Genomic DNA, 14,734 nt, shown 5'->3' on the forward strand with positions numbered 1-14,734 from the left:
TGTTGAGACTGCAGCCTTTCCTTATTCAGCGCTCTGTCTTCTGATTGGAATGGAATTTCATGGATTCTTTTCCACCTGAAGAGTACTGGGTCCTTTTCATTCTACCATTATCTTTATAGCTAAAGCATTAAGGAAGATGGGAGTAGTATTAGCCTTAAAATGTTTTTATTGAAGGTTCTGATGGTATAGTCCTATAATCCCAACTACCTGGATGGCTAAAGCTGGAAGATCAAAGTTTAAAGCTTGCTTGGCCTGCAGAGTGAATTTAAGGCAGGTTGGACAACTGAGATTCTTGTGTGTATAAAATATACATATATGGTTTTATATTTATTATATATATGGATTAACTACTCTAAGTTACTTGACACCCTTCCCATGTGTATGTGTTCATCTGTATGTGGCGATCAAAATTTCAAAAAAACTTGTCTTCCTCAGTTGTACTCTATTATTTAAAACAGGGTCTGTTATTTAATCTATAGCTCTGTGATTGAGCTGGAGTGGCCAGTGAGTTCCAGAAGGGTCTGTTTGTCACAGCCTACCACATATGACTTTCTGTGTGGGTGCTGGAAATCTGAATGAACTCAGGTCATTATGCCTGTGTAGTGAGCGCTTTACAGACTCATCCATCTCCCATCTTCCAGCTGCTCCACTTTCTTTAATACTCTAGGTAGGTTTGTCCAAAGTATAAGAAATTATATGTGTGATGATTTTTCAAGTAGCATACTTTTTTTTCTTTTGAAGCAGGGTGTCGTGGCCTAGGATGACTTACCGGTTCTGTAGCCAAGGATGAACTACTTGAACTTGGCGTGTGCGCTTGCTCGCTCTCTCTCTCTCTCTCTCTCTCTCTCTCTCTCTCTGTTTTGTTTTGAGGCAGGGTTTCTCTGTAGCTTTGGAGCCTGTCCTGGAACTAGCTCTTGTAGACCAGGCTGGCCTCGAACTTACAAAGATCTGCCTGCCTCTGCCTCCTGAGTGCTGGGATTAAGGGTGTGCACCACCATTGCCTAGTGAACTTGGCTCTCTTAAGAGCTGATTACAGTGGTGAACTACCACCCAGCTTCCAAGTAGCATTACTTTTAATAGCACAAATTATGAACCACTTGAAATTTAGGATAGGAGTCAACAGACTTTCTTATAGGGCCAGAAAACAAATATGTTAGACTTTGCAGGTTGTAAAGTTTGTGTCTTAACCCTTCAGTACTGTAACCTTAAACAAAATGTAAACTCATAGGCATGGTAATATTCTAGTATAACCTTTTACAGCAGGGCTCCAGAGCGCGCACTTGCCTTGGATGTGCAGGACTCAGGATTAGATCCTCAGAGCTGCCAAAATAAAGAAAGGGGAGATAAGGGGGAAAAGCAACCTTTTTGTAAATTCAGAACAGTGTTTGCTATTCCTTGGTTTAAATAAATAATTAATAAACTGCTACATAAGAATGGGACATTATGTGTTCATTAAAATTAGTAAGGGGACGGAGAAGATAGTTTGACTGTAGAGTACTTGTCTAGTTTGTGTGGGGTTCTAAGATCAATTTTAAGCAGCATACAAAAATGAGTAATGAGGGGCTGGAGAAATGGCTCAGCAGTTAAGAGCGCTGCCTGCTCTTCCAGAGGACCCGGGTTCAATTCCCGGCACCCACATGGCAGCTCACAACTGTCTGAAAATCCAGTTCCAGGGGATCTGACACCTTCACACCAATGAACATAAAATAAAGATAAATAAATCATTAAAAAAAAATTAAAAAAAAAATTAAAAAAAATGAGTAATGAATACTGTCAAAACAGGACATTTTAATGATTTATTTTATTTTATGGCTATTGGTGTTCTGCCTGCGTATGTCTGTATGAGGGTGTCAGATCCCCTTGGAACTGGAGTTACAGACAGTTGTAAACTGCCATCTTTTTTAAATGATTTATTTTATTTTATGGGAAAACAGGACATTTTAAATAAAAGACACAGGATGCAAAAGTGTATGAATAGAGGCAAATAATACACAAAATGTATAAGATAAAGTTAATCCAGCTAGTGTGACTGTATGTAATAGGATGGCAGAGCAGTAAATGGACATACTGTCTTTTTTCAGTGTTTCAGTTTTCGTTTTAATTTTTTAATATCTGAAAAAACAAAGACACTTAATTGGCTAAAGATCTGACAAACTCCATAGTTAGTGAAATGGTGGTTGTACACAACATATACTGTTTATCAACTTACTGATTTTCTATTTTCTATTCTTTTTTTTCTTTTCTTTTCTTTCTTTTTTTTTGAGACAGGGTTTCTATAGCTGTAGCTTTGGAACTAGCTCTTGTAGACCAGGCTGGCCTCGAACTCACAGAGATCAGCCTGTCTCTGCCTCCCAAGTGCTGGGACTAAAGGCGTGCTCCACCACTGCCTAGCAATTTACTGATTTTCATTGGAATACTAGTCTGTGTCCAGTTTTCAGGGTCGGTCGGTTGGTTAGTCTGTGTCTGTCTGTCTGTCTGTCTCTCTCTTAAGAGATGAGAGTCTCTATGCGTTCCTGGCTATATTGGAACTTGTAGACCAGACTGGCCTCAAACTAAAGATCTTCTTGCCTGTGTCCCCAAGTGTGGGATTGGAAAGTGTACAACCAGTGTCTTCCCCCACAACCTTTCAGGTTGTTTTATAGATACCTAGGAGTGGAATTGGTGTGTTCTTTGATAAATCTGTTTATTCATTTTTATTTTTTGTCTATTTTATTTATTTATTTTTTAATTAAAAATTTTATTTTTGAGTGTTTGTTGTTGGTGTTTGTTTTTGTTTTTTTTCTTCTCCCCCGATACAGGATTTCTCTGTAGTTTTGGAGCCGGTCCTGAAACTCGCTTTGTAAACCAGGCTGGCTTTGAACTCACAGAGATCCACCTGCCTTTGCCTCAATGCGTCCTGGGGTTAAAAGTATGCGCCACCACTGCCCAACAGTGTTTGAGTGTTTTGCCTGCATATATGCCTGTGCCTCACAGGTGTGTGTGGTGCTAACCAAGGCCAGAAAAGAATGTCAGATATCTTGGAACTGGAGCTACAGTTGTGAGGCCTGAGTGCAGGGCATTGCTGTAAGAACAGCCAGTGCTCTTAACTGATAAGCTATCTTTCCAAGGATTGCCAACTTTTTTTTTCTCCATAGCAGTTACACCATTTTATTTCCATCAGATTCTAGTTTTCTTGTTTCATTACCAACAGCGACTTTCCTTAAAAAGATATCATTATTGTCATCCTTGTAGAGAAGAATAGATTTCCCATTGTGTTTTATCAGAAAGGCAGCAAGTGTCTCCTAGAGTTTTTTTTTGTTTGTTTTTGTTTTTTTCAGAAACCGATGTAATTGAAATATAAATAGCAGCTTTATGCTGGCTTTGTGCAGGAGAATCTAGAGTTCAAGATCATCTTCTATTACATAGGTTCCAGATCTGTCAGGTACATCAAAATTCTGTCTTGTTTTATGTTTACAGCAGGTACGACCAAAACTGCCACTTTTGAAGATTTTGCAGGCAGCAGGTGCTCAAGGTGAAGTATTCACTATGAAAGAGGTAAGCTATCAAAGACAGTTCCAATTTTAAGAACAGTTGAGTAGAGGCCATCATATGCACAGTTCTGAAATCTGGGCTAAGGAAGGAAGTTGTGTTACTGAAGGAGAGCATTTGCCTTATTAATTTCCTGTTTCCCTTAGAGTTAGTTCCTTTTGATGTATATATGTTTGTGGTCAACTGCAAATTCATTGACCTGGGAGTTATAATACAAAACGTGTGGGTGAAAAAAAAGTCACAGATTTGTTGCCAGGTAGGAATTTGATGCAGTAACTTTGTCATTGTACATTTGTCAGATACTTTCTGAGCATTGAGTCATTTTGAACGTTTAGGACTTCAAATAACTTACTTAGTATCTTTTTTTTTTTTTAAATATTTATTTATTTTATCATGTATACAATATTCTGTCTGCATGTATGCCTGTAGTCCAGAAGAGGGCACCAGATCTCATTACAGATGGCTGTGAGCCACCATGTGGTTGCTGGGAATTGAACTCAGGACCTTCAGAAGAGCAGGCAATGCTCTTAACCACTGAGCCATCTCTTCAGCCCCTTACTTAGTATCTTGAAGCTCTTTTTTTAAACTATCAAAGTACATTGAATTCTTTAAGTGGAAAATAGTATAAAATGTTAGTGTACTCGAACAATTGCAGTTAGTATGGTAGATTCTTCACCTTTCCTTAGCAGAAAACAAAATTATGGCGCTCTTTTAGTTTTTCTTAGAAGTGCCATATCTATTAGTACTGTTGCCAAGACTGCAGATGATTTTTACTTGCTTGTGATATTTAACAAGAACTGAATTATTGAGTAAAAAGTGTTTTTTTGTTTTGTTTTGTTTTTTTAACCTACCTTTAAAAAACTTCAGGGTCAAGTGGGAGGGTAGAAGGGAAATAAATAATGGCAGCATTAAAAATATTTCAGTAGATATCTCTGTCCTCCCCCATCTCTTCCCTTTTTCCTTTCATTCCCTCCCTTTCTGTTTGTCATAAAATTTATCCAGGTTTGGGGGCTGGAGAGATGGTTCAGAGGTTAAGAGCATTGACTGCTCTTCCAAAGGTCCTGAGCTCAATTCCCAGCAACCATATGGTGGCTTACAACCATCTGTAATGGGGTCTGGTGCCCTCTTCTGGCCTGCAGGCATACACACACAGACAGAATATTGTATCCATAATAAATAAATAAATATTAAAAAAAATTTATCCAAGTTTATTGGCAAACAGTGTATCAACCTAGATTATATAATAAAAGTTCTATGTTATGCTTCATCTACATGTAAAAGGGTACTTTTCAAGTTTAGAATCTTTTGAGCTTTTGAAACGTGTAAAGGAAAAGCTAGATAGACTACATTTTTATTTGTTAAAGACCTAGTTTTTTTTTTTTTTTTTTTTTTTTTAAGACAGGGTCTCTTTGTATAGTCCTGGCTGTCCTGGAACTCACTTTGTAGGCCAGGCTGGTCTCAAACTCTCAGAGAACTATCTACCTCTGCCTTCCCAGTGCTGGGATTAAAGGGGTGTGCCCCCACCACCCAGCTCTGATTTTTATATTAGGACTGATGGTTTATTAAACCATTGGACCTTTGCCAATAGAACACTACCTTGCCACTTTTTTTTTTTTTTCACTGACAGATCAGTATTTTTTGGTGTAAAAATCTGGCTCTGTTGATGGATGAGTATATGAACCTAGTAGTAGGAAACATCTATCCTGATAGGGGATTGCTTATATGCCATCAGCATTCAAACACTGGCAGTCTTGTATTGTCTTTCTCTTTTACAAAATATCTAAGTCACTCATGGGTAATTATGGTTTTGGTAGTAGCCAGGTGGATCATTTCATGGTGTTTTATTCTCATGTAGGTAATGCACTTTCTAGGCCAGTATATAATGGTGAAGCAACTCTATGATCAACAGCAGCAACATATGGTATATTGTGGTGGAGATCTTTTAGGAGATCTGCTTGGACGTCAGAGCTTTTCTGTGAAAGATCCAAGGTAAAAAGGGCAAGGGTTTATTATATATCTTTGAGTGCTTTTACCTGCTCACTCTAGCTGTATACCTTTTTTGTTTTAGTATTTTAGGGGATGAATGTGTTAAATATAGCCAGTGAGATACGTACAAAGTTCAGTAGTGAGCAGTGTGGGCAGTCTGATTTGATGGTACGTACAGTATAGTCTTCATACATGGTAAAATAACATGACAGTAAGAGCTATGGAAGAGAAATACATGAAATGGGAAATGGAGTGTCAGAGGTGCCTTAAAGAAGCAAAGTTTGGGGCTGGAGAGATGGCTCAGAGGTTAAGAGCATTGCCTGCTCTTCAAAAGGTCCTGAGTACAATTCCCAGCAACCACATGGTGGCTCACAACCATCTGTAATGGGGTCTGGTGCCCTCTTCTGGCCTTCAGGCATACAGACAGAATATTGTATACATAATAAATATTTTTAAAAAAAAAGAAGCAAAGGGACTGATTGGAAGGAGAGCTTCTGATTGAATATCTTGTATATAGGTTGAATAGGAGTGAGCATCACTAGGTTAGAAGTCTGTGAGGTATTAGAGAGAAAGGAAGAAGTACGAGCTGATAAGAAAAATACAGAACTACAGGGCAGTTTGAGGTTCTTGGTGAATTTAGTAAGAATTGAGTAGAGTAAATTTGACCTATATGGTGTTCTTTGCTTACATGGTGGTGTGTAGGGTCATTGGCTTAACTGAGAAGCTAGTGTTCTTAAAACATTTATTTTATTTTATTTTTTTAAATATTTATTTATTTATTATGTATACAATATTCTGTCTGTGTGTCTGCCTGCAGGCCAGAAGAGGGCACCAGACCCCATTACAGATGGTTGTGAGCCACCATGTGGTTGCTGGGAATTGAACTCAAGACCTTTGGAAGAGCAGTCAATGCTCTTAACCGCTGAGCCATCTCTCCAGCCCCCATTTTTTTTTTTTAATTTAAAGTTTTATTTCATGTGTTTGAGTGTTTTGCCTGCATGTGTATGTCTGTGTCCCATGTTTATGTTTGCTGAAGAGGGTGTCAGATCCCCTGGAATTGACGCTACAGATGGATGTGAGCCACCATGTGGGTGCTGACAATTGAATTGTTTCTTTGTACGAGCAGGCAGTGCTCTTCAGCTGAGCCATCTGTCTGTCCCACTCTCACCCTCTTTAATAGTGAGTGCTTCTTCTGAAGCTTCTTTTCACACTCACATTTCTCAATCGCTGATGTCAAACTTGATATCTAGAAGGAGAAAATGATTTTCAAAGGCAGTCTCCCAGTTGGGTTAACTAATAGTTAATAAAATAAAATTTGATCAAATTTTACTGGGGACAAAATAGCATTGACTGGATGTTCATTTCTTTTTGGTTTTTTAAACAGGGTCTCACACTAGCCTAAGGTAGGCTCAAAATCAGTATGCTGTTAAAAATTAACTACTGTTGTCTGGGGGCCCAGCATCCAGCAGCCCAGGGCTTTGAAAGGAATCCACGGAATCGGCATAGGCTAAGACTTTTCCGTCTGAGGGAATTTAGGGAAAAAGACACTCTTGGTGGCTTCCTTCTTTATTCTGTTCTCTCTCTGTTCTTTCTACTGTATACTTTTCCTACAGTTTATATATCCAACAAAGTTTTTTCGGGCAATATAGGAATTACAGTGTGGTTATTCTGTTTTTCAAGTAAATGATTACAGTGACTACAAAAACAGTAAAAAGAAAAAAAGAAAGCGTGTTTCCCATGTCCCTTACATGGTTAAACATTTTGCGTATTACAGGTAAAAACAAATTATCCCAAAAACTCAGTACATTCATACCCAAGAAGAAGGTATTCTTCTCAGTCAGGTATTTTACTGGCAGGCTGCATTTTGAAGTTATGAAGAAAGGATCAATTACTTTATTACTGATCTAGAAAGGTAATCTTACAAGGAATCTTAAAGAAATCACAAGCCTAAACTTTAATATATGAAATAGCATCTGTCAGCTCTACTTTAAATCTTTAGGGTGTATACCCACTCAATCAATAGTAGGAGATTGAGGGCAGAAATGGGTATAAGGAATTAATCATCACCTTTGATCATCAGCCAAACCAAGCAAGGATTAATCAGCTATTAATAGTTGGGCTACTTTGTTCTTGTTCCCTGACTTTAAAGAGTTCTGCATTTAACTCTGTGCCTTTCTAAAACTTTAGATTGTCTTCTTGGGTTTTTCACCTCAATGTTATTTAACGAAAACATCTTAGTTAACTTAGTTATTTTTAAAGCTTTGTTTCAGTTGTGATACACTCCTAGACCTGTGAATGCTTCTTGTAACATTAAAGTTTAAAGAATTTAAACTAGCGGGCTACTGGGACTCATTTGTTTTGTTTTTTCTTTTCATTTGTTTGTTTGTTTTTGTTTTCCGAGGCGGGGTTTCTCTGTAGCTTTGGAGCCTGTTCTAGAACTAACTCTTGTAGGCCAGGCTGGCCTCAATCACAGAGATCCACCTACCTCTGCCTCCCAAGTGCTGGGATTAAAGGCGTGCTGGGATTACTGCCTGGTGGGACTCAATTGTTAATTATTAATTTGAGCTACAATCCATGCAGCTCCTTAGGTGAAACTCACAGGCCCTGGCTATGTAGCATTTCCTTGTATTTTTGTTTGTCAAAACTCTGTTTAAGCTATAATTATTATCAATTAGATAGTACATCTTGGAAGAATTATCTTGACAATTCACAGATAAAAATGCCCAGTAGAGGAGGCTGGATAGATGGCTCAGAGGTTAAGAGCACTGATTGTTCTTCCAGAAGTTCTGAGTTCAATTCCCACCAACCACATGGTGGCTCACAACCATCTGTAATGAGATCTGGTGCCCTCTTCTGGCCTGCAGGCATACATGCAGACAGAACACTGTAAACAAAATAAATAAATAAATGAATAAAACTTTTAAAAAAATGCCCAATAGAATGGGATGTTTCCAAGAGATTAAACACAGACTATATTACCTGGTTTCTAGCAAATAATCTTGAACTTGATCTTCCAGCCTGAAGAACCTCCCAAATGCTGGGGTTTAATGCAAGCAGCACAAGTGAGGCTCCTCTTTTTGTTTGTTTTTTGTTGTTGTTTTTTGAGATAAAGTTTCTCTGTGTATCCTTGACTGCTCTGGAACTCACTCTGTAGACCAGACTAGCCTTGAACTCACAGGTCCTCCTGTCTCTGCATCCAGAGTGCTGAGATTAAAGGCTTGAGCCACCACTGCCTGGTGCCTGGTTCCTTCTTAATATATAAATTACTAAAAAATTGTGGAAAAAGGGTTTTGTCTGTTTACCTAAGAGAAAGTAGAAAGGTAACATATCACAGGTATATTTAATGTATACTTAAAAAAAAACCCACAAATATATGTTGTTTCTTTTATAGCCCGCTCTATGATATGTTGAGAAAGAATCTTGTCACATCAGCCTCTGTTAACACAGGTATGTTGTATGTTTCTTCAGTCTGTATTGAAGCTTTGAGTTTAAGGAAGCAAATGGCGGGAACAAGGGTTAAGATGAAAATGGAGTGCTGTCTGTTATGACTGGGAGGGATGTATGTATAACTCATGCAGAATGGTTTTACTGTTGAGTAAGTTCTCACTGATACATTACATCATACTGAAGCTAGGAGAGATGCCTACATTGTAAACATAAGTTTTTTTCTCTATGCGTCATAGGGGATTGAGCCTAGGGCCTGTATTTATATACTCTAACCCTGACCTACATGTCTAGCTTTCTGTTTACTTTTTTGAGACAGTTTCTCCTTAAGTTGCCCAGGAAGGCCTGGAATTTGTGGATTCCCCTGCCTCTGTCTTCTAGTAGCTGTATTTCCTGATCTGTGAAAGCAGGCCTAGCTTAAATTTAGTAATTATGAACAAGGGTTATGTATTTGCTTCATCTTTATATACTTAAAAAATCTCTCAGATAGGGATTTTTTCTTTTCAAACATAATCACATCTTTACTGTACTCATAAGTAATAATAAAATTAATAAATGTTTCCTCATCCTATTGAATAAGCTAGTTTGTAGTTTTTCCTCAGTCATCTTAAAAATACCTTTTATTTTTGGTTTATTCAGGTGAGGAACCAAAGTCCATATATTGGACTGAGAATAATTGCAAAAAACAAAAAACTAACTTGCCTTTTTTGTGTGTGTGGGTGTATGTGAGAGATTTGGTTTGACTAAATTGATAACCTTTTTGAATTCACATAATTGTACATATTTGTGGGGTTCCATGTATTTTGTTACATACAGATGTTCAGTGATCAATTTGGGAGAAGTAACATGCCTACCATCTCAAGTTTAGCTTTTTGTGTATGTTGGAGGCATTAAAAAAATCTTCACCTCTAGCTATTAAAATATTTAGTAAATTACTGTGTTCACTGTATTGTGGTATGGAATACTCCTTTTGGTTTTCATCATATTTGCTGAAGATTTGGGTAATTTGTAGGATTGCCTGTGTTCTAGAATTGGTGGATTGTATCCTTGTGGTTGTGTTTCTTTACCCTTGCTGTTTTAGAATAATGCTTGTATAGATTCAGGTTTAGATTTCTTTGCTGTCAGATCTTCACTGATGGTGCTTTGGACTTCTTTTTTTCCCCTTTATACATCTCACATTAGTTACATAAGCCTGTCCCTCTTTCACATATGATTCTGTGGACTCTTGGTAGTTTTATAAAGGTTCTCCCAAGAAATTTCCCCTTTCATGATTTTAGTAATTTGTTTACGTAACATACATTTCTTTACTTATTTATGAGACAGAGTCATACATTGTAGTTCAGGTTGGCTTGGAACTTACTGTGTACCCCAGGCTAGCCTCAAACTTAGAAGTCTGCCTATCCTGACCTCATAAATGTTGCGATCCCAGGCATGAGTCACTACATTTGGCTCAATAAAATGTTCTCTCCAAGCCAATTTGACTCTTTCCAGACCTTTTAAATACTGCCTTTGAATTTATTAGTTATGAGGAGAAAACTGGCTTTTTGGAGTCTGGTTTCCAAAGTGGTCAGGTAGTGATGTGTGTGACACTCTTTCTGGATAGTGAAACTGTCTCCTCTTCAGTTTGCCTCAGTTAGTTTTTTTTTTTTTTTTTTTTTTGAGATTTACTTAGTACAGATAGTGTTCTGACTGCATATATGCCTGCTGGCCAGAAGAGGGCACCAGATCTCATTACAGATGGTTGTGAGCCACCATGTGGTTGCTGGGAATTGAACTCAGGACCTCTGGAAGAGCAGTCAATGCTCTTAACCTCTGATCCATCTCTCCAGTTTTTTGGATCCACATTTTTCCTCTTAATATTAAGTTGTTGAAATTTTTTTATTTAACTCGTCATTCTGAAGAAATTTTGTACTTTTTTTAAAAGTCGTAGAATCCTGATAGAGTGTGAACACCTGTAACGTAACCCCATTGCTTGGGAGGCAGAGATGGAGAATCTAAAGTTCCAGTCTAGTGTTGGCTATATAGCTACCCAGTCTTAGGGAAAAGGAAGAAGTACTAAAGTATTACTCTTTACCCAGATTCCCTCACTGGTAATATGTAACATAATCATAACATACTGATCCCTAGAAAATTACTACAAGGAACTATTTCAAGTATTAAAAAAATGTATTGGTACACATTTTTAAATGTATGTATGTAGGGTTTCATAGAGAATTTTGCAAGAAGTTTGGATTGTCTGCTCTGACTTGCTTTTATAGTTGGTACTTATGGTTAGATGTCTCTGTTGACCCGAAGAGACAAATGGAAAAGGTGCTTTCCGTATAACTTCTGCACCATTGCAAGTGGTTTACACCTTTATTCATTTATTTATCCCCCCCCATCTGAGATAGGGTTTCTCTAACAGCCCTGGCTGTCCTAAACTCACTCTGTAGACAAGGCTGGCCTCCCTGAGTGCTGGATTGACCTTTATCTATTTTGATTGTTGAAGAAAATGGTCATTATTTAAAATGAAGATAGTTCTTTCTAAATAATTTCTCCAGCTTTTCCCAGGTACACTAATAAGATGAAATAGATATAACAAACTTTGTTTGAATTTTCTTTCTACATTGTTTTAGATAATTTCTTTTTCCTTTTAAGTAGTTTGGCCTAAGGTAAGGCTTTTTAGTAATACAAGTGATGACCACAGGTGGCTTTTTTTTTTTTTTAAGAGAGCAACTTCACCTGCATTGCATTAGTTTGATCTTGCTTTGAAGATGACTTTGGCCAGAAAATGCTGTCTCTGAACTTGTCCTCACTTAGCTATAGAAATGTTACAATTTTGAAAAATGTTCATTTTTTAAAAACCGACTGAGTTGTCAGAGTAGTTAAGAGTCTGGACCTGAGTTCTCAGCAGTCAGGTGGATGTTGCTGCTGCTTTCCGTGAACTCACCTTTCTGGCTCTGCTAGTGGCTGCTGTATTCCGTCCTCAGCAGTCACAGTTGAGTGTGTCTCAGTTACACGGAGCTTATAGTAATTGTGTCAGCGTCTCAGTAGCTTGTTCTTTTCTGTAGTCATGTCTTGTCGTCATGCCAGGTTTTGTTTCACTTGAGACTTTTGTAAGTTTTTGGGGTGTATTTCCCTCTTCAGCTAATGTGAGATGGCTCAGTGGGTTAAAGGACTTGTGCAAGCCTGATGACATGAACTCCCAAAGTTGTCTTCTGACCTTCGTAGTGCAAGTGTGCCCGTTATACACAATAACAGTAGATAAGAAAAATCTAGGGCTGGAGAGATGGCTCAGAGGTTAAGAGCACTGCCTGCTCTTCCAGAGGTCCTGAGTTCAATTCCCAGCAACCACATGGTGGCTCACAACCATCTGTAATGGGGTCTGGTGCCCTCTTCTGGCCTGCAGGCATACACACAGACAGAATATTGTGCACATACAAATAAATAAATATTGTAAAAAAAAAAGAAAAATCTAAAGACAAAGAATTTCTCTCAACTGTGTTCTCCACTCCCCCTTTCTCTCTGCTCCTGGTGATTGTTCAGAGAGAAGCATTCACTTCCAGTCTGTACTCAGGGATTGGAAGTCAGATCATGAAATCACCATTGGCATTTAAGAATGCAGATTCAAGGTTAACTTGAAGATGGAACTGTTTTCTGAGACAAGTCTGGCAAATTTCTGGTTTTCAGATCTTGTAGTACAGCCCTTAAAAATACAAACTCAAATAAACAGTAACCTTTGTTGCTACCGGAAGAGATGAACACTGCATTGTTTTCTGCTTGAGATCACTTTTTGCATAGGAATCTGAACACGTGCCATGGAAGAGCATCTTTGGCTACTTTTGCTTCCCCCAGATTGTTCTGGTGTTATCTTTTACCATGGCCTGTCTTGGCTTTTGTCCTTTTTAGCAGTTTTGGTTTTTTTTTTCCCCCATCTTGGGACTGAGAGTCTTTTCCAGGCAGAAGTCCATCTATAGAGAAGAAGCCTCCTCAGGGCTGTCTGCTGAGGTTTTGTGGAAAGAATGGTTATTACCAGGGAAGGTTTTCTTTTGTTTTACTTGCTATCCAGATGCTGCTCAGACTCTCGCTCTCGCACAGGATCACAGTATGGATATTCCAAGTCAAGACCGACTGAAGGTAAAATCACCATGTGGTGACTTCTTTTCTTGTACAGAGTGGCCCCTTCTCTGTACCTGTGGATCTTGGGCTCCCAAGGCCTTTTCGTGAATGTGGTAAGAATTTAGTAAGAAAAGTCCTTGGGAGTTCACAGACCAGGGACAGAGTGAACCTTCTCTGTTCTGCCTTTAACAGAGTTCCAGTCTCTGAATGTGTCTTTGGGATGTAGCACTTCTGATTTTCACTTCTTCCAGTTGCTCTTTTTCTTTCTGTCTTTCTCTGTCTCTCTGTTTCTTTCTCTCTCTCTCTCTCTTGTGTGTGTGTGTGTGTGTGTTTGCACGCGTGTGTGTGCGCGTGCATGCATGTGTTTAAGATGGTACATATTGGGTTTTGAGGAATTGCTGTATTAGATTGTAGCAGGCTTGTTGCAGTTCAGTTCATGTCATACCATTTCCTAAAGTTTCCTCAAACCTGGGGAAACTTTAAGATCATCGTGGAATATGGTGAGGATGTCACATGCTTTCTGAATTAGGCCTAATATGAAGTAGGCTGTGCAGACAACCTGTTTTTTAAGAGTGTATTTTGTCCTTTGTACAGAGGTTATTCCTTCCCCAAGTTTGGGATCCTGCTAGCTCTTCTCGTGGTGTTGAGAGGTGTTGTGTTGCTTTACTTGACAACTCTTGTCAGCTGCAGAGCTCTCTTTCTTGTGCATAACCCATTGTGTTGCACACTAACTGGTGAGCCAGAATGGAACTGCTACATCCCCTGGTCTTAGTCATTTCTGCTGTACTGATAGATACCCTTCCCTTTCAGCACAGTGCATCGGAATGCTCCAATTCCAGAAAAAGAACCGCAGAAGATGATACTCATACACTGCCTACCTCACAATGTAAAAGCAGAGATTCTAAAGGAGGTAAACTTTGTTTTAAGACTCTCCTTCCCTCCTTCATTTGAACTTCTAGAAATGGCATCTGCTGCTTTTGTGCGCAGCCTGTGTTCAGGTCCTGAGACGGGGAAGGTGTGTCGCTGTGAAGAAATGAACTGTCCAACTAACAGATGAGTTTCACGCAAGTGAATAGCTACAGCCCTGTCTTTTCTATACATAAAAAACAAGAATCAAGCATGTTTTGCCATACTAACAAGTTTTTCCCATCCTCCAACATTAACCTCTGGCAAAAACAAATGTCAAATGTTTTCTCCCAATTTTTACATCAAAAACATCTTTATTTTATTTATTTATTTATTTTTGAGACAGGGTTTTCTCTGTAGCTTTGGAGCCTGTTCTGGAACTAGCTCTTGAGACCAGGTTGACCTCGAACTCACAGAGATCTGCCTTTCTTTGCCTTCAAAACATCTTTAAACCAAAAACAACACTTACCATTTTTCTAGCTTGGCCAAATATCGAGCCAGGTCCATCCTGTCTTTACAAAACTAAAAGATGATTGACATGGGCAGGTACATATTTTCAAGAACAACAATCCCATTCAAAACATATATACAGAAATAGGGATGATCTGCCTGCCTCTGATCTTGTCAGCACTGGATCAGACAGCTCCAGGGGTCTGAAGTGACAGTGGACATCTCCGACAAACCCGAGAAGCATCAGCTCCCAAAGAATTTTAAGGGAAAATATTTGAGAAAAAATTGGGTTTCCTAGAATGATCACATCTGTCCCATGAAT

The 14,734-nt window shown here is 38.6% G+C and overlaps 1 protein-coding gene across 4 annotated transcripts in view; it reads left to right on the forward strand.

The window, feature by feature from the left end:
* Window positions 1-14,734, forward strand: part of Mdm4 (MDM4 regulator of p53) — a 56,016-nt gene that overhangs the window by 21,098 nt on the left and 20,184 nt on the right. For 2 of the 4 annotated variants that reach the window (XM_085688250.2, XM_048430733.3), the window contains exons 3-7: window positions 3,457-3,534; window positions 5,384-5,517; window positions 8,906-8,961; window positions 13,007-13,074; window positions 13,867-13,966. In XM_085688250.2, the coding sequence (XP_085544376.1) occupies window positions 3,457-3,534; window positions 5,384-5,517; window positions 8,906-8,961; window positions 13,007-13,074; window positions 13,867-13,966 (436 nt within the window). Of the gene's footprint in view, window positions 1-3,456; window positions 3,535-5,383; window positions 5,518-8,905; window positions 8,962-13,006; window positions 13,075-13,866; window positions 13,967-14,734 lie in introns of those variants that run through there. The other 2 variants (XM_048430734.3, XM_048430737.3) reach the window with 2 other exon arrangements.

This window comes from Myodes glareolus, chromosome 5, assembly GCF_982192425.1.
Source record: "Myodes glareolus chromosome 5, mMyoGla1.1, whole genome shotgun sequence".
Lineage (NCBI taxonomy): Eukaryota > Metazoa > Chordata > Mammalia > Rodentia > Cricetidae > Myodes > Myodes glareolus.